Source organism: Pleurodeles waltl, chromosome 7 (assembly GCF_031143425.1).
Source record: "Pleurodeles waltl isolate 20211129_DDA chromosome 7, aPleWal1.hap1.20221129, whole genome shotgun sequence".
Lineage (NCBI taxonomy): Eukaryota > Metazoa > Chordata > Amphibia > Caudata > Salamandridae > Pleurodeles > Pleurodeles waltl.
Window position 1 is genome coordinate 813,401,972 of NC_090446.1, and position 21,044 is coordinate 813,423,015.

Sequence of the window (21,044 nt, forward strand, 5' to 3'; positions counted from 1 at the left end):
CGGTCCTCACCCTTCTAGAAACTACCCTACTCCTGACCTAAGCCCTAAAATGGGATCCCAACGCAAACCCCTGCCTCCCACCCTAAACCAGAACCCCCCCAGCCCTGTGCCCTAAAATCATATCCCCGCTCCTCTGCACAAAGCCCGAAAACCGTCCCTGCACCCCAAAACAGTATTCCCCACTGATCAAGCCCTAAAACAGGTTCCGTCCCCACCAGGCCCAATCCTCCATACCTCACTCATGAAACGAAGAGTCAGCTCCTCTGAGGCGCAGCGCAGGTCGTTTTGAGGAAATAGAAGGATCTCTCCATTTCCTCTAACAACGCAGATCATTTTTACCATCATTACCACGCATAGCCCTTACCATGCATACCATAGCAAGCTAATTTGATGTAACGTTCTGCGTGGTAAAGGCTATTTGTGGTAATGACGCATACATTGGAACAAATGCATAGTAAAGGCTAGTTGGGGAAACAGTTGCATTGTAATGGCTGTTTCCCATGCCACATAGGCTTCTGTGTTCTTGCATATTACTGGTAGAAGCCATAAGAATGCAACCAACATGGCAGTCAGCGCACAACCTATGTGTTAGTACGTCAAATGTGATTGAACAGTGACAGAATTTATTGCAGTGGAATTCACCTTCACCATGTTTGCACGTGTCTCATCCATTTGTTCACATAGCAGATCACATATTGTGAATCATTCAGCATTTTCTAGCTTCTCATATTTTTCCCTGCATAACTGCACACACCATCACAGCTGAAGATGTGAGATATTTTGCTAAATATTCTACGTGGGTTCATCAATTTTCAACATATTTCTTTCAAACATTGTTTACATACATAGTTTTACCTAAGCAATGCTAAGATTCCAGCACAGAGCAAGAAAGCTACATAAAGTGTAGAAATAGTAGATTTCTGCCATGGTATAGTGGCACGCTCTTATAATAAGTGAGTTCTCTACTGCCCCGGGTGTAGCCATATATTTTAGAGCAAGGCATGAGACCCCTGACTAAATAGAGCAATGTTGACCACTGCCTCGCTACGAACTGCAGTTGTGGAAGAGCATAATGCTGAAAAATGTGAGCAAATCCTTTGGTACATATTCAACCAGCCTCCTTCAGCCATGGCCTTAAATTTTTCCCAACCACTTGACTGAACCTAATAGCATATTTATCTCTCCTATTTACTGTTTGAGAGCATCCTTCTGCCTCCAGTCCAGTGCTTGCACTGAAGGGCTTTTGGAACTATTTTACAAATATAGGGCCTCATTACGACCTTGGCGGATGGGATAGTCTCACAAACATGAAGGACATCCCGCCAGCTGTTTTACAAGTTCCATAGGATATAATGGAACTTGTATTACAGCGGAGAGGCTATCCGTCACATTTGTGACAGAGTATCCCATCCACCAAGGTCGTATTCAGGCCCTAAGTCTTAGCTGCTCCTACAAAACTTTAGTTTAATTATAACAGTGCCGTTATATGGCTTCCTGTGCATCAGACTTTGTTCACAATAAGTTTCTTAAAGATCGCACGCTATAGAGAGTCAATCTGACTTTGCTCTATAGGCACTCTCGTGCTCATAATGCATACATGTTCCTTGAACTGTTATAATTTGCTTCGAACAACCCATACGGGCACCGCAGCATGTACTACAAGTAGAAGGGCCAGGATCTCTAAGATATTAAATATAATATTTTGTGTCTCTCCTCTGACTTGTAATAAAACATAATGCTAGTTCATGGTTCCTTCTTGATGGCAGCCCATCTCATGTGTGGCGCATGCACATCCATATTCAGTAGAATGTTTAAGAGTATGCCTGTAGTCAGGCATCCGAGGACAACTGAGCAGCATTTCAAATGAAAAGCAGCTTTACTGATTTTGAATTTCTTTTTAGCTTTTTTTTTGTTATTTACCTCATTTTAGTCTATTTTGTATCAGTTGATATTCACGTGTTGGAGTCATCCCTTTGCAACCAATTTATGATTTTGAACTACCCAAGTAAAAAACAAAACTCGTAAAAATTACAGGTCACACGAATATAAATATACATAAACAGACAACTATGCTATTGGTGTACATGTATTGTCTTTCAGTGATTAGAGAAGCTGCTACAAGAGCCTATTCATCCATAACATAAATAAATGCAGTATTGTACTTACCATGAATGTAAAAAAAGTCTACGGCAAATGACTCCATATCATTTTTAAAGGTTCAAAAACCCCTAAATTAAACGTCTAGTATAAATATAGTAATTTTCGGAGATTGACTCACAATACAGTCGTTTGAGTGTGAGACTTCTAAACCTAACCATTACTAAAACTCGGTTACTCGCCCTTTCGAGTGGGACAATAAGGGCCTCGAAGAGAAAATGACTTTCTGGTCTGAATTACAACTGTGAAGCAAGGTCTTTATGGAGCAATCATGTGCCAAAGGGCAAGTAATGCGATAGCTATCGACAAGATGATGTGTATTGGTTTTTCTTGATGATATTTTGCTTGTTTTTCAATCTGTTTAGCCAATATTTAGCTGATAATTGCATTTCAAGATTATCCACCCAGCAAATGTGATGTATCTTGATTAAACACTACAAAAGTAGGATGATTAAATAAAGTAAAATGATAATGTGGGGCGGGATTTCATTAACTCGTTGTCAATATATCCCGATTGGGCCGCGGAAATGCCTGACAAACAATCAATTTATATTGACCCAGCTCATCAAAGATGCAAAGAATTATTTTGTTAGATAAGCACTGACAGGGACCGCATCAGTGTCTTATTGTTTCCTCTGGATTACCGGATAAAAGTGCAGTTATTACTCTTATCAACTCCAGCCTTCAGTAACATAAATAAAATCACTGTATCAGGCACCCACATAGGATTTGAAATTGGTAGTGCCCTTATATCACTCATCCTTCCTCTGGGACACAATAAAAAATAAATGCAACTTTTGTTTCATGTTTAAATTATGTTTATTACGTTGCATTATCACAAATAAATTGTGTCTGAATGGTTCTACTCAGTCTGTAGTTGTGCTAATTATTTGTCAGTTCGATTTTGTCTTCTACTTGCACCTGTTTCCTTTGTGGCAGATATTTAACATTACTATTTCTCCTAAAAGAAGGGAATGAGATGTGAAGCAGTAATAACAAGCATTGGCAATGCCAATAGGTCTGGCTTCTGAATGTACTGTTAAGCCAGACGTAAAAATCCATGTACTTTAATGACTTCCCTCCTCCCAACTGTGCTGCTGACAGAGAAAAAAGCATACATTATCTAGTTATCTTAGATACATTAAATGGCATGTGTGTGTCCCTGAAAGTTCAAGCTCAGACAGCTGGATAAATAAACAAAATGATCACAGCTTTGTGGAGGGCAAGCACTTTTTGTGGAAGCACACAACTTTTGCCCAATCAAAACATATAACTTTGGCTCCCAACATGTGGTGAATGCCAAAGCTCTCTCCTGGTGATTCTCACATTATTGTTGGGCAACAGCTGTGCTGTAAATCCAGACCATAAAAGTGGGCAATCTTATGTGCCTAAGTATAATTACAGGACTTGATTAGAAATGTAACCATTTGTTAGATTATGAGCAACTCTATTATTTAATTTATAGTGTCAACTGTGCATCTTAAAATGTTAATACACATCACTGTTTTCTAGACCATAAATTACATTGAAAATTGAACTCCAAATAAATATTTCCCTTCAGTACTTTTACTAGTGCCTCCTGAGATTCTTTGTTGCAGCAACTGGGGGAAGACGACACAGTGACAATTACAATGATGCTCTTTGATGGAAATGGGAAGAGGAAAGTGTAGCTCTTCATGTACTGTTACCATGATTTAAGCACAATTTCTGTTCATATTAAGAAGGACCATTGCTGATGTTTTCTCTACTATAGACATTTATACTGTCCTAACTTGTCTTGCAATTTTCTCTTGTTACCTTCTTAAATAATGTAAAGACTTTTTTTAAATGAAGCTGAAACATTACTCTAAATTATGTTAGTTTGTGAAGGTGCCACATAGTACATACATTATTGGTATTAACTAGGACAATTTAGCAGCTATTCATGCACCTTTTCAAACTCCCACATTGATGGAAAAAATCCAGAATAACCATTTCAGACTAGGGGAAGAGAAACCTGTAATTCCACTGGGTCTGGATGAAGAGGTAAAGATCCTAGACGTGGGCAACATTTTTTTTCTGCTGGTGAAATTTGTGAAGTTCCCAAATGTTTGCATTACCTGAAAGTTGCAAATATCTCTCAGACCATTTTTTACCAGCCGTGCACCTCACATAAAAAAATAATCCTGCAAGATACGAGTGGGAGACGGGTTCACACTTAAAATCTCTTGCAAAGCTAAATTTACTGCACAAACCAGTCTTCGGCCAATATCTCGCTAGATTGTTTTTTTATATGAGTTGTACACTCTGGTGAAAAAAAAGTGCAAACCCAAAAGTGTCATTCCGTTAAATGAGCCACAATCACCATAACACCAATGTAGTTTCATAAAACTACCATGATATTTTGTGAAATTTCATGAGAAAAAACAATACTATTTCACACACCCCTAAGAAGGTGATATCCCCTAATAGTGGGCAAACCTAACACGAAAGCTAGTACTTTCTTACAGCTGGAGGCAGTGAAGAAGCCAAGGTTCTTGTTCTCAAAGGGGAGAGTGAGTAATATTTGTCTTCCAAAGAGAGAGGTTGATTTGAAATATCCCAATAATACATATTGCATGGTGACTTTTTACTGTCTACTCAACATGCGAGAGGAAAGAAAAGAAAGTAATTTATATGTATTTCATTTTAAATTGCAATTTGATGTGTCCTGAAACGTTAGAGAATGTTTCTTATATTAAGAACGGAATGATGTGACAATTTATACACTTAACAAAGACACAAACATGAAGAATATCTGATGGAATAAAGAATGAGGCATGGTTTTGGAAAAACGCTATTTCATAATGGGATAGATGTGGTGCAAATACATGTTTTTACTTCTTCATTCATTCATCATGGGAACGCAGAACTGGTTATATGCTACTAGTAATTACAGTACATCTGGTGTGAAGAGGTCACTGAATCGACATTCAAGAAGACAATCATTGAACCCTGTGTAGAATCAGCACACAACACAACATGCCTGTCGCATCTCTGGCCCTACGCTGGTAATTTGACAGATTGCACTTCAACAACTTCCTTTACATCTTCTACCTCACTGAGGAGGATTAGACTCTCATTGTTTATTCATGAAAACAATTGAAGCTTTTTACTTCACGGTAATTTGTTATGCTAATCCTTATGGTAGTCAATCCTCCGTATAACTATCAGTCACAGGATACCCATGTTTCTATGGGAATAGGAAACAACATTATATTCTCATGGCATGTAGTTTGGGTCATATTACATTATCATGGTGTGCAAATTAACAGAAGTCTAGAATGTTTATATTTATCCATGGAAATATTTGTATGACATTAATATCATTAATAAAAATGCTGCTTCTATTTTATTTTTACGTGTGGACGTTGATAATATTATCAAATAATAAGTGTTGCTTTTTTAGTAATCTTTTCACTCTCACATAGGAAGATAGTGAGTGTTTTTATTGTGCAGTGAATTTAAAGTCACCACATCCCTTTATGGTAGCAAAAGAGAGGCATTTAGATACATGTGGACTATCAAAGCATCGTCAATAATTCCTTTATGGAATATTGAATGATTGCTGGTGCATTACATCAAGAGTGTCCCATCATAAGTTACAAGTGCAAATTCATGACAGGATTTTAAGGTATCAGTGTGAAATCAGTTTACTTACATTGCATGTAACTAGAAATAATCCTGAGATTGTGACCTAGATTGGAATGCCCAGATATCTTTAACTCAATATTTAAAAGTAATTGCCAATCAAATGTGATGCAATGTTGTGAGCCAAAATGTTCCTTCGATGCACAAAAACAAGCTCAGTCATTGGGCCCAATACCTATTTTTTTATGCACTAGGGTACAACCTTTAAAAACAATATGGTAAAACTACAATCATACTTCATAAAATCAGGAAAGCTTAACGTTAACCTTCGAAATGGATTTTTCATCATCAAAACTCAGTATGGCAGAATATCTGCATTTCCAAATCCTGGGTATGACGAGGTTCTTGAGAATGTTTCTGGTTCGATGATAAATGCCACAAAAACAGAGGTTCTTGCTACCCACCAAAACTGTACAGGTAGTTTGATAATCTGGAAATGCTCTCAAATTTACCATCATCAAGGATAGGACTTAAGAATAGACTGGGAGTGTAAAAAACCTAGAATTGCTAAACGAGATTTTCTCCACAGTGGGTAATAGTTTCGCTTTGGAGAAATAAAAACGTTGAATGTGTATTCAATGGGTGCATGAAGATTTGTACACCTGCTACTATTCCCCATGCTGTTATTTATTTCCTTTAGTTGCAAGGATATGTCTGAAAATGTAAATAAGTTAAAAATTTACCTCAATGACATGGGCAAGCCAAAAATAGGAGGCTATCCTACAACAATTACAAAGACTCAAATACAAAAGTGGCTTGTGTTAAGCTCCAATACAGGACGCTGGACGAAGATGGAAAACAGCGCTTAGCAACTGCAGATACAATCATAAACTATTTTTGAAAATTACTATTCTTGCAAATTACATGGCACTAAGAACAATTCAAGTAACCTATCGGTCAGCATTCATGTAGCTATTACTGAGTCATTCTATGATGTTCATTACACATTTTCATCCACTGATTTACAGACATATAAATAACAAGATCTTGTTGGGATCTGAGTGATTTGATTAATTAAAGTAGTGCTGAATGATATAACGGTCCATAAGTATTCAGTGACGGATGTACAAAGCTTAGAGGAAGTACTAGGCCCAGAAAATACCTTTAATCTATGATCTGGCATGCTGCCTGTTCTTTTGCAAGAAGCCACATAAGTAATACAGAACGGTTCCATCACAACATATTGCCAACAGGCAGATGTTTTGCATCTTTGCATTAAAAGGCCTCATGCAACCTCACCTGCTCAATTTAGTTGCTGAACACCAGCTGCAAATATTTAGTGAACAAGTATTAAACAAGCTAAATGATTGGTTTGCTGCCAGTTATACTGCTAATGAAGCACAGATGTGATTTAAAGATCCATCATGGTAAAGACCAATGCTGCAACTTGAAAAGGCCCATTTCCAAGTATGCTATCTTAAACAGGTAAGAGTTTAACATCACATCCATGAACTGAAAAAAATACATTTAATAGATAGAATTAATATAGACGTAGCAATTGTCACGTGTGTCAGCTGCAGTTGTGATTCTATGTAAATGTGTGGGCAGGGTGGCACTTCATGCACAATTTAGTGTATGTGTTTAAGTCAAAATCTCAATTACATAGACCATTCCCCTGTCAGGGAATGGGCCACCACAATTTTTAGGATCTTCCCATTTTATTCATCCCTTGAAAAGCCCTAAGTATCTTCTAAGTTGTGGCCTACTCATTTGCCTTCTTTGTGTTCCCATGTAACTAAATGCTATGAGTTCTTCAGATCATCGAGAGAATGAAAACAAACAAAACATTTTCAAGGCAACCATCAGCACAGACAGCAATGCTGTCGGACCTGGGGGAAAAACATACACTGAACACTAGGGATGGGCAGAAACCCACAGAGTTTCACGTTGCAGAATTCTACAATGTTACATGAAAACTCTGCAAGTTCCGCTTAATTCTGTGAACGGGCGGAAATCGGCATGTTGTGCAGCTTGCGCTGAATTTTAGACCCAGGAGCTCATTCCTCACTGAAAAATCAGCATCAACAGCATCATGTCGTGCACCAGAAGGCGCTGCTTCTCGTGCTGGTTTGGCTGCCGCTGAAGTAGATTTTCTACACGAGTGGCAGCCAAGGAGCGAATGGTGGCAATCTCCTAGAGCCCAAAAATCAGACTAGGGCACGCTAACTCTCGCTTGCACTGTCCAATTTATCATTAGAGAGCTGTGTGCAAGAAAAAACTCTGCCATGCAGTGGTTGGCGGAATTTGGCTAGAACTCTGCGTTACAAGCGGGAGTGGCCATAATTCCTCCAACTTCGCCTGCGGAGCGGAAATGATCATCCACTGAACACTGCTTGTAAAAAGGTGGACACGTAAAGCTAAACGTGTTGGTTTTTTTAAAGTTACACATTTGGGACCTGTAAACATTAAAACTACAAAGCTTATGGGAAAACTGAGAGAAAAGAAATGCAGCTCATACTGATTACAAAAATGTGAACCATTTGATCACTGACCAAGTTGTCCTATGCAATCTTTCTGTTTAACTGAAGCTATATCTGTGTTTCTACAGGCAGATGTGCATAGATTTGATTGTTATGAAAAACAGTATACAGTTAAATTAATGTATTTTCCCGTTAATGGATACGCCGAATTCATCATACATTTCGGATAATCCCTTGGGATATATTTGTATGTATTAGAAAATAAAAATACAACCGAAGTTACATTTTGCAATATCATAGCTACATGAATGCTCCAATCTACTATCGTCTCGTTCTATGTAAACATACTTTTGTTGTCGCGAATAAAGTTAAACAACGTGTGATCCATATCATCAAAGCAATAGGAAGACATAGCTTCATGCTCCACTCAAATATTCTGGAATAAATGTGATAAATTATTTAGTAAAATAATAAAGAGACCACGTAGAAATGCAACCACCAAGTAAGTTCCATTGTTCACAAAAACCCAGCAACTGCAATCCTCACCTTTGCCTCCAGATGGCAGTGTGGCCACATCATCGCTTCCTGGTGGTCCTGTCCTTATTCCATTGTTAAAGGTGTGTCCATCGGCTGGCTGAAGCTGCCAGTTCAGCCCAAGAAGGTGCATTGCTGCAAAGGAGACAAGGCACATTAAGTACCTCCTATACGCATATATTGCAATGCCAAACAAGAAAGGATGCTCAAATTATTTTTCAATTACCCACGACAGTGACAAGAACACCCTGGTCTGCTCCAGAGAATTATACCGAACAACCGAAATATTTGATTATGTTTGGCTTCCATGTCTACATCACTTTTCGACGATCACATTTAAAACGACAATTAGTAAAACATGAGGTAAAAAATGAGGCATTCGTGTTTAGCTTTCTAGGCCTTGTAGCTTTGCGACACATCAGATGGAATACATTTTTGGCAGCTATGTTTCAAAGTATAACACCGTGCTCTACTCCATTGAAAAAAACGTGCTTGTTCTTAAAGATATAAAACGCGAATAGTAAATTACTGTTCAATTATTTTGCACTCTTTTATTTACATTCTCCTTCAAAACAAGAACTGACCCTGCCAGTTACCTTAGGTTTTGTATTGTGAAAGATATACACCAATCCTCACAAACATAAGGAAAGGAAGGAGAGCAGCAGTCCAAGCTTCCCTGACACAAAGAAAAGGAAAAAGTACCGCTGGAAGAAGCTGTAGGGGCATTGCATGGTAATGTCAAACAACAGGCAGCAAAACAGGCAGCCCACTGGTGCAGTACTGCAAGCTCCCAGGCTCATAGGTAACCACGGGTAAGGTACCAGTGGCACGTAGATTCCACAAAGAACCCTGAGGCAGGTGCTTCATCTACTGAAATGAGTGCATAGGTGGCGGAGTGAGTAAATATGTGAGTGTAGCCGCGCGCTCGTTTAGTGTTACACTGTCTCAGAACACTTACTGCCACTCTTTTTCGTGCTTCCAGTTTCGTGCTTCCTGTTTCCTGTTTCGTGCTTCCTGTTTCCTGCTTCCTGTACAAGCATTTTCATTTCCCTCTTGAAGACGCTGGTATTTTTTGTCACATCCTGAAAGTCCTGCTGCGGGTGTTCCGTCACTCAGAGTCCCGCTGTTACATCCTGCAGTCTTGCTTCTGTCCCTTTGTGTGGATCTTACTGCTGCCATTCTCTACCGGCTGCACCTCCACAAATGCTGGTACTGTTATCACATCTTGCTATTCCTTCTGTGGTAACTTTGAGCCCTCCTGTCACTGCGGTGACTGCAGCTTCCATTTGCCACTGTTCTTTCTCTCAGCCAGTCTTGTAATGCAGTCATCATCTTTGTTTCCTGCTGCTCTGGTTGCTTTCCAATGCAAACTCCATTGCTCTTCTCACACACCTTAATGCCCCTTACACTCTCACTCCTCTGTCCTGCCCTCTACTTCTCACCTACAGTTTGTTACACAACTTGTAACTCTTTCGCTCTCACAGAAACATGAAACTTACACAAGACAAGAATGACTATGTTTCTTCTCCTCCCATGAAACAGGGCAAATGTTGAATGATCATTTTTCACATCTGTGCTGGCACACACAGAAGGCTGTGTTCCACAGACTGGTAATGTTGAGGCCCTCGTGACCATGCAGAAGAGACCTCCCTGCGTAAGATTGTAGGCGTAAATCGATGCAGTGATTATTTCAAGAGGCACCATGAAAATGTAGTTGTGGGAAAGAAGCAAAACAAAGGTTTGACTTAATGTGCAAACTCCTGGACTTTGTGCTGTGTGACTGACTTTCCACGATTGATGAGTGGTTGTACATCAGAATATTAAGGTTGGATATGTCATGCTACAAAAATACAATGGGCTAATATCGAGGACCATGTTGTGAAGATCGGTATTATAAAAATCATAGATTGACTATTCTTAAAGTCAGATCTATCTATCTATCTATCTATCTATCTATCTATCTATCTATCTATCTATCTATCTACACACACATATTCAAGGTACATATGTATTGAGTTAAGTATAGTAGACACACACTTATGCATAGCTATCTACACAATCTTTGGTCACAATATTTTTGTAGAATGTTATTTTGTCCACAATAATCTGCAAGTATACCTTGAGAAGTAGACAATACCAATAAGGTCAATGATATTTGGATCAGCCCTTTGAACAACCAATACACACACCTAGCAACCTCAGTAAAGGTTTTTAGTGCAAGCACACTAATAATTCCCAGGCTCGGTGTTGCTCCTGCTCAAATTTTGATTGGCCCCACTGCTCTCATGAAAGATGAGTGAAAGGTGCATTGTTTCCCTTGTCACTAAAGCACACTTTGATTTCACAATAAATAATGAAACGGGTTGTATGATTCTCGCAAATATGTACCTGGCCCTGTGACTTGGGGGTTGATTGACCCATAGCTGCCCTGTTGCCATGTGGAATAAATTGGGTGTTGTTGGGTTTTAGCCAACACCACTTCTCCTGTGGTGATTTTCACGCCTATAGGTAGAACAATGTGAAACACGAAACCACAAGTCCCTTAGAAGGGTGGTTTCTTGGCAAAAAAATCAGGGCTGGATCAAAGAGTGAGGCTTGACAGTTATGCCATTGAAAGTCCCTATTTCTCAGCCAACCATGCTTGGGCTTGTGGTTTCACGATTCCCCTTGTAGTGATGGACACGTGGTCGCATGCAGCCTCTTGACAGCTATGATCTTGCCCGGTCACTTTGGGTATACTTTATTGTTTCTGCTTTGCCAAAATATGGTATGCATAATCCTGTAAAATGCTTCAGAAACAGTTGCACAGTCAGATTTTGTATCTTTGCTGTGAAAAATTCATAATATCACTCGTGCCCTTCAGATGTATGCTTCTTGTAAGCTTTCTGCAGTCTGCAGTTTCGCTTAGTACTCAGACAAAAATATAATTAAAAAAAGCCATTGGAATAATTACGCCGCGGAGAGGTGAAGGTGTCTTTGAGATCAATGATTAGAGTGACTTTTCACTCATTATAAAACCTATTTTTGTTTTCCCGCAGAATGTAGGTCGCAGACTGTGATCACAGAGCTGAGATGGCTCGCAAGCTCCTTTCATATTAGCCAAGAGTGCACTAGGAGCTGGAAAATGTGAATGAAATGTGAGACTCTACACTGGCTTCCTGACTGGTTAACTACAAGCGTGCTGAATGGGTAACTGTGTTTGCGGCTGAAAACGCTACATTACAAGTGGCCCAATATTGGCACCTACACATCTACCTACAACAATCCGGTGGAAATAAGCAGAGGGAAGAGAACGGAATTTGGGAAGGACACTTGGAAAACTATTTTGCCATCATGTTATTCCCCATTCCAGCTGCTGAAACCCCGAATTATCCTGTAAAAGCATAATATTACCACCCGGGATCTGTAACAATATTTACCGTGTTAAAAACCTTAACACTTGGCCACTGGGAAAAGGTCCTGTTGATAAACACGATGAGATCAGTTTGTGCCTGCTGTTGCAAAAGAAGCAACACATTTGATTCGTGTTCCTGTGGTAAATCCCTGTGGCCACGGGTGCCGTCCTGCAGTGAGTTCATCTGACACATAACATGAAGCACATACCAGCAGTGGGTAAGACACAGCTTAGACTGGTGTTATAGTGCCTCTGTAGCAAGCATCTGAACTGAACCCACCCTATTCATGTCTCAAGGACAATAATGAAAGTGTGGTAGAAACAGACACTTGCTAGAATTTGGTAGAATAGTCTTAAAACGTACTAGCTCTGTAGTCAGCAGGCGTTATTAGTGCCACTCAGTTTACTGCCCTTAGAAGGATGGAAAGTAGCCTACCCTGATTTGAACCTGTGACTAGATGTCAAACAGGGATCTCTAGTAAAGGTGGAAGAAAACAACCTCTAGTTCACAACAAAGCTATCGAGTTTCCAAATTCCGGGCCGAATAATTCAGCCAGCATAGGTTTTCTTTCAGCTTTATTCTCCTCAGATTCCTGCTTATCTCATAATACTTTTAGGACAAGACGTCCCAGAATATGTAGAAAGAACCTGCACCCAATGAGCAACTCTGCTATAGATCTGAGAATGTTGAAAGCTGTTGTTTATGGTTCTCAACAACGGTCTTCAAAAGTAGGAGATCAGGTATTCAGGGCACTCACTGAGTCATCAAACAGGCCCCAAATGCAAGTTTAATTTGACCCCATTTTGCAAACAAATAACTTTTAAATCAAGACAAATAAAATTGGCACTTTTTGTCTAACCTAAAGAATATAGGAACTGTACGTTGCTTACTACTGGACAAATAAAATATCAGTTTCCCCAAAGACAAGAATATACAGTGAGATGGTCAGCAATTCAGTGCGAGAGAACACAATTCACATACTCGGGTGCAACACCTGTCTCACTGGTTTGGTTTATACAAAATTCATAGATGTTTTCAGTGATAACTAAAAAAAAATGCAAATATTCAGGACTTACGATAGACATTGCCTTGTCTGGCAAAGCTGTACGTTTTCATGCGGCAAAGCTATAACTTCATCTCACTACTCTCTAAGTCAAAATGTGAGATTTGTAAGAATCGCTAATAGCCTTACGCATGTGAGTTGTGACCTAAAAGGCAGCCCACGCCACACACAAAGTAACCATGACGATATGAAGAAAAAAACTCAAAATGAGCAAGCATATATTTGTGAGCCCTACAGCACGAATATCATTCACCCAGACATACCATTACTGTGCCTATATTGCTTGGTACTACCTGCATAATGTCAAAACCTAAACGTAAACGCAGTTAGCGTGTCCGCAAACAAAAGGAAAATGAAGCACAATATTTTTCAACTGAAAAGTATTATCATTCTGGATATGTTAAAAGAGTGCCCAAAATAATCTATAATATATATTGTTACACAAAATGTCGGTCCAGCATTTTGAGCTATTTTATTAAGCGCAAAATGAAAATGCATTTTTGCGCTAAAAAGTGCAAAATTGCACATGATGCGAACAACCATGGGCGTTCTGTTCGGTAGCGTTGTTCTTCTGCTCCCATTATGGCATTTTTAGGCAAAAAAATCTCAATTGCATTTATAAGTAAATGAAGTAGGTCTACAGCGGTTCTGTTTCATGTACCTATGAGTGTATTAATGGGACCTCGTTGGTGGCATTGGTTTCTCAGTGACAGTACATTTTCAGTTATTAATTATCTCTGTAGTATGTCGATGGTGACACAGAAGTGTCCCGTGAAAGCTGAGAAGGCCAGATCTATGAAAGATTTCCATAATAACCATTGACTTTGTAAATTATTTTTATGGTGACTTATTTTACGTAGATGTTTTGAAATCCTGGCATGTACCAAGATCTTCTGTTCAATGCTTTACATCTCTGCTACAAAGCTATTTCTCTAGAAAGGTATTCATTGCAATAGCATAGCAGGTATTGTCACTTTCCATGTGCCAATACATTTTCAATTGTTTTTAATACATTTAATGAGTCTCTGAATGTTTCCATGTTGCATTACAGATTTACAGCTGACATGACTTCTTTTGTTCATTAAGCGTTTCATTGGTCTGGTCAGCACTGCTAAAATTATAAATGATATACACAATTTACAAAGTCTTTTTTAAACGTAGCTCTGGAAGTATGCATTCACAGTGGACCATCGTTTCATCCTTGGTAGGTTTCTGCACCAGCTTTTACCGTTTTGTTTTACTCTAGGAATATTATTCATTAAAAAATGCCCCCTTAAAAACTAGAATTGCTTGTATGAACATATTCAGTCTGGAGATCCATGGGAAACCTTTGATAGAGTCTCTTTGTAGACTGAAACAAATGAGTGTGCATCCTACAGTTACAATCCTGTAGAACAACTCCACATTGCTTCGTGAATGTTTTCCAAACCCCACTGCCTTTTAGACTGCATTTTGAGTCATCATTTATCAAATGCTACGTGATGCTTACATTCATCAAACAGGTAATCCAGCAGGCTAGAAATGGGGTCTCTAGTTGGCAGTCACTTTAGTACCTGTCCAAGTAGGGACTCTCACTCTAGTCAGAGTAAGGGAGTTACACAGCTAAAATAACCCCTGCTCACCCCCTTCGTAGATTATCATGAGCAGTCAGGCTTATCTCAGAGGCAATGTGTACAGTATTTGTACACACATACACACACACACACAGTAACACAGAGAAAACATCACAATAATACTCCATGCCAGTTTAGGAAAATAGCCAATATTTATCTGTGTAAAACAAGACCAAGGTGACAAAAACCCAACATATACAAGCAAAGTTATACATTTTTGAAGATGAAATCTCAGTAATGTGCTAAGAAACACAGTAGCTCCAACTGGGGCTATCACAACGTCTTGATGGAGTCGTTCCAACAGTCCAACGCTACTTGTGTGGGAGTGTGGGCCAGTCACCGAGTCGCATGGCCCCCAGGTACAGTACCTTTGGAAAACGAGGAAACAAAGTTGCTGCACGGAGTCAGGGAGGTGAGGCATCGCTGGAGCCGGTGTGGTGTCGGTTCCGCTACCGGGGAGGTGAGGCATTGGTTCAATACTGCTAGACAGGGAAGCAGAGGTGTCAGTTCCTTATGGTTGCAAGGGAGGTGATGCGCATCGGTTGCCAGGCGTCAGTTCCTTTAGATCCGGCGAGGTCGATGACACCAGCAAGTCAGGATGCAAGGTGTCGACTTTGCAATGTCGCAATCAAACCTCGGGCCACAGGAGCTGTGGTGGAGTCAGGTGTCACAGACGTTGGTGACATGGCGCTTAGGGCTCATGCTGTGGAGGGAGTACAGTGGTGCTGCGGAGCTGGTTTTGGTCATTGCACTCAGCAGGGACCACGGCTCCAGTGCAGGTAGCGGTGTGGAGCTGGACAGCTGAACGGGTTCTGAAGTAGCTCTGGAAGCAATGTACTTTTCTCTTCTTGGTTACAGATCTCACTCCCAACAGCCCAGGAACTGGATTTGGCATCACTTGGCAAGTCAGGACTTTCAGCATGAGAGCCCAGGCAACGGCGGGAGAAGTTTTTGATGTCCCTGAGACTTCTTAACAGGAGGCAAGCTCAGTCTGAGCCCTTAGAGAACCTTTGGAAGCAGGATGTAGAATACAAAGTCCAGTCATTTCACTTCCAGGACAGAAGCGGAAAGCAGCAGGCCTGCACAGCACAGCAAAACAACAGGCAGTGAAGCAGTCCCTCCTACAGCATCTAGCTTTTCTTCGTGGGAGAGTGCCATCCGTCCAGAAGGATTCTAATTTTGTGGGGTCAGAGGCCCATGACTTATACTCATTTCTGCCTTTGAAGTAGGCAAACTTCAAAGAAAAGTCTTTGTAGTGCCCAAGAACCTGCCTTTCCTGCCCTGGCCCTAGACACAGTCCAGAGGGGTTGGAGACTGCTTTGTATAAGGACAGGCACAGCCCTATTCAGTTGCAAGTGTCAGGTTTCGCCACCACCCTAGCTCAGGAAGACCAATCAGGATATGCAGGTCACACCTCATCTCCCTTTGTGTGACTGTCTAGAGTGAATTCACAACCAGCCCACCGTCATCCTGACCTACACGTGTAATCCGCAAACAGGCAGAGGCACAGAATGGTTAAGTAAGAAAATGGGCACTTTCTAAAAGTGGGATTTTCAAACTTACAATTTAAAAACCCACTTCACCAAAAGATGTATTTTTAAATTGTGCTGCCTTGGGCCTAGAGGTGACTTACATGTAGTAAAAGGGAAGGTTTGGGCCTGGAAAGTGGTTGCATTCACCAGGTCACCATAGCAGTTTAAAACCGCCCACTGCGGTGGCAGGTCTGAGGCATGTTTACAAGGATACTTGTATGGGTGGCTCAATCAGCGCTGCAATCCCACTAGTAACATTTGATTTACAGGCCCTGGGAACACAAGGTGCTCTATACTAGGAACTTACTAGTAAATCCAGTATGCAAATCATAGGTAAACCAATCACCAATACCATTTAGACATAGAACAATTGTACTATAGCACTGGTCTGCAGTGGTAAAGTGCACAGAGTCCTAAAGTCAGCAAAAGAGAAATTGAGCACAGGATCAAAAACAGGAGGTCAGAAGCTAAAAGGCAGGGGAAACCCCTTCAAGAGCTGACAGGTCTAGCACAGCCTTTCAGGCTTCACATTTAAATGTAGGTGGCATAGATTGATAAAAGAGCACTCACACTTTTAACTCAGTCCATATATGCATCAGACTGTTATGGGGTGGAATAATCTCACTGTGTTGTCCATGAATGGAGAGAAGACACAAATTTGCTATTTATTCTATGTGACTCATTTCCTTCTGTCCGGTGGGCAATCATCCTTGGATCCTCACATGCAGGAGGGCATCAAACTGGACTTTAAAAGAACCACTGAGAAATATATCCTTTAGCATGCCTTCCCACCATCATCTCATTGTATCCTAATTGATCACGCCCTCCTTGTCTGTTTGCCACGTTCCATCCAATGGTTTATTCCTCAGTGTTGTTATACCTTCAAGTCCCAAAGCTATAAGTAGCCACAACAATGAAGCAATGCTTGCTTTCATATCTGAAACAAATAATGAATAAATAACAGAAAAAAACTCCTTATTTTCCCTTCTGTTGACTACATCAAATTAAAATATTTGTGTATTTACTCACAAAGTTCTTCCCTGGACTGATTCTACCAATATACGGGTCAAAGGGTCACATTTTTTCAGAGATTCTCCAACCAGATAATTTAAATCAGTCACATTGTGCTTAAAAGAGCGCCATCACCTTCCAAACAACAGTTGTTTGGTAGCAGCTACTTACCAGAGACATCTATGCTCCTGAACTTGTATCCGTCACCCTCAAACGAAGATCTCACATCCACTAGCTCTACTAAAAATCCGACACACCTCTCAAACCTCAGGTTTGAATAATGGTCAATCCAAATTCATTAAACAGCAATCCTGAACAGCATGATATTTAATCTCCTCTTTCTTTCTCCGTTCTCACTGCCTTTTACCATAATTCTCATCTGCATCCAGATTCATGCCTTGTCCTACTTGCAACAACTTGCATTCTGAAGCTTGTCTGCAAGCAGTGATTTCAAAAATGTGCATCGAACAAAGTACAAAATAATAAATTGGAAGTTGAACAAATATTAATCCCACAAAATGGCAGCATTCGGGTACTTAACTGAATTATTGAGGCATAACACCTAGGGTAGAGGAGTGCATGTTTTGTGATTGGAAGCAACTGAAAGTGGAATGTTTCCCTGACCAACCTCAGTCAGGTAACACCCCTGACTAGCAAATATCCCAGTTATACTACTCATGGCTGGTTGGGGGAAGTGTGCTGTGAATTGCAAGAGGGATGCGAAAGCAAGAAAGTACTCAAATTCAGCTCTGCTCACAGTACAGGCATCAGGTGCTGACCCAAAAGGAGTAGACAGCTTCCAAAAAAAAGCTTCAGTTCCTGTGTGATGTGATGCTCTAGAAAAAACATCAGCAAAGACGAATATTGCCTCATGAGTAAAATATTAATGTGATGCAATCCAAGTATTAATACTGGAAAAACAAAGGTCTCAATTTAAAAGAGATGCTGCAAAATTTGTTACTAAACCTGAAGTGGAAAAAAGGGATGCTCCTAGCTTATGCTAAGTGAATTCTAATGGCTGGTACTACTGGGCAACTGCATAAAGAAGGGAACCACAACAAAGAGAAACTGACAAATAAAACATAGTGGCATATTGCTTAGTGAAGTGCACCAAATAAAAAGTTAAACAAGATGTAAACAAATGATACACAAGTACGTACAAATCATAAAAGTTATAACCAGAGTAATGATTTAGGTGCTCCCAAGATAATCGCAATGCTAGGTTCTGGTGTGAAAATCTATCAAGTAGGTGGAGATAACCCTAGTAAACTGCAGTGTCATCAGTGGAAAGTCAAGCTGCATGCGAACATTGCAAGGCAACAAGATGCTCCTCCTAACATGGTGAGTGTTATTGTATAGAGCTGCCAGACGCCATTCCGCAGATTTTAGCTGAAAATTATCATACAGCAAGGTGAACCTTCCCAGTATACATTTCACTTACGTGTACCACCTCCGCATAAAAGAGCAATCAAATGGTAAACAAAGATTAGTAAGTCATCTGATTGCAATGCGTACACGCCTTCATAGGAACGCCATTTCAAATAAGAATACAGCATGATACAGGAAGATTATGTGGACGGTGTGGTAGATTTGGGAGGATTAACTCTTTGATTCTTTGGTAAAGCCTTGATGAAGTCAAAGTGAGTATCGTTTGCATGACGAAACACGTGTTGGCTGGGATGGCTGAATTTGAAGAATATTTGCAATAACAACAAGTGGATCTGCTGAACACACAAGATACGGTTATTGACTGCATTTATTTGATATGAGTGCCTTGGGTTATATACATTTGTCATTTCCTTAGGGAAAAATCTTGGGGAGTTGGGTGGGTCCTCCCTTCTAGGAGCGCAGTGGATACTTTGATGTACTTGAAATTTTGGTGGGATATTGGGAGCGCTATTCCTATTAAACACCCTGTCGGATGTTTCTACAGTGAGAATGATACATAGGAGAAAGAGTGTCACAGATGTAGGAATGTAAAGAGAAATAGGTAAGCAGAGGGGAAAAGAGAGTCAGATATCAAAAGGGAGAGAGATATAGGGAGAAGGAAACCTAGGGAATGGCAGAGTTGTGTGTGAGATTACAAGGTGCAATGGCAGATATGTTCGAGAGGGTAACATTTATACAGTTTGAAGTCGGAGTGATTTAATACTGAGGAAAACAAATGTCAGTGCTGGCCAGATAGTGGCTGAAAAACTATATTTGAGAGTGCAGGAGAGAGAGAGAGAAAGAGGGGACAAGCTCAAAGGAAAGGTCTGAGGAAAAAGAGCTAACTGAGATAAAGGGATTCTGGGACTGTGAAGGGGCAGCATGGAAGGATGTGAATATCAGAATGGTGAGGTGAGTGACCACACCTCAGCCATCAAGACTTTCGCAGTTAGCCTGTGGATTTAACTACTTAGTAGAGCTTTTCTAAAGTTTATTTTTGTTTAAATGGCCTGCTCTTAAATTAGGATAGCTGGAGGCTTCTAACTTCTTTCAAATCAGGGAGAGATCTATAATTCCAAACGATTCGTGATAACACCGAGATCAAATGTATCTATGTTTCTCTCAGTCTATGTTTAATACACTTATACAGCACTAATCATTATAATACCTTTAAAAGTATGTAGAGTTTAGCAGTGATTTTTCTAAGTGCTGACAATAACAGGATGAAGAACGTCCAAATAGATTATATATCGGCCGTTGAAGGATGAATGTCCAATATTTTCCTGCAGGTGTTGAATCATGTTACTTGCACTAGATGTTTGCTTTTAGTGCCTATCCCAGTGAGACAATTTCACTACAACTGTATCCCTTCCCGGAAAAGTGCACAGGCCCCCCACATCCTTTAATTTCAAAAGATGTCAAACCACAGATGCTTTGAATGTACACCTCCCAAGTGGACATGCGTGCCTTCTCAAATCAGTTCCAAGCGCATGACACATTTGAAATCCCGGCTGTCCGAAGCCTACGATCCGCAAAAAACACGACTGACTGCCTTGCTTGAGTTTAGCACTTATATCGTGATGCCACATAAACTGTATATTTTGAAGCATCTTCTACGAGCTACACCCAGAGATAGAGTGGGCTCTGTGACATTGTGTCCCCTGGTTATTCGTTTGGTAGGGAGAAAGCCCACGGTAGCAGCAACAATTCACTCGACTTCTAAAGTCCGGGCATAGTTGCTGCGCGTGGCAAAGGCTGGATCATGAAGAAGGAAGCGCGAGCACAGCATTAATCCATTCTCCTGGCAGTCCCCGGATGAGACAGAGAGCACAAAATGGCAGAAACATTAATCAGCAGCACGCGACTATATAAAACAAACTGCAGCTTGGAACAAGCTGAAGATTGGAATCTTTTGCAGCTTCTTCCTCGCTCCTAAACCTGGGGTATAGTAACGGAAAATTATGATTTTCTTTCCGATTGTGAAAATCGCCGGAATGAGCAGAGCTTGCGTATTTTTGTCAAAAAAAAGAAAAACAGCAGAGCAAGTACTGCTCATCCAATTTCATTATCCTTTTTATGCCACAGCCCCGTAAATGGGTTTATTATGTGATTACGGATGCTTGTTCCATTGTCCACAAAGCAAAAATACCCAAGCGCAGATAAGCCCAGCGGTAGGGCTATTAACTTAGTGGGATATTATTTTCAGGCCCACGGTGGCCTTT

At 40.4% G+C, this 21,044-nt stretch overlaps 1 protein-coding gene across 1 annotated transcript in view; it reads right to left on the reverse strand.

Annotated features, from left to right (window-relative positions):
• TENM2 (teneurin transmembrane protein 2) overlaps positions 1–21,044 on the reverse strand; it is a 1,257,685-nt gene that overhangs the window by 426,414 nt on the left and 810,227 nt on the right. Inside the window, exon 6 of the mRNA XM_069199351.1 lies at positions 8,793–8,915. Within this exon, the coding sequence (XP_069055452.1) occupies positions 8,793–8,915 (123 nt within the window). The remainder of the gene's footprint in view (positions 1–8,792; positions 8,916–21,044) is intronic.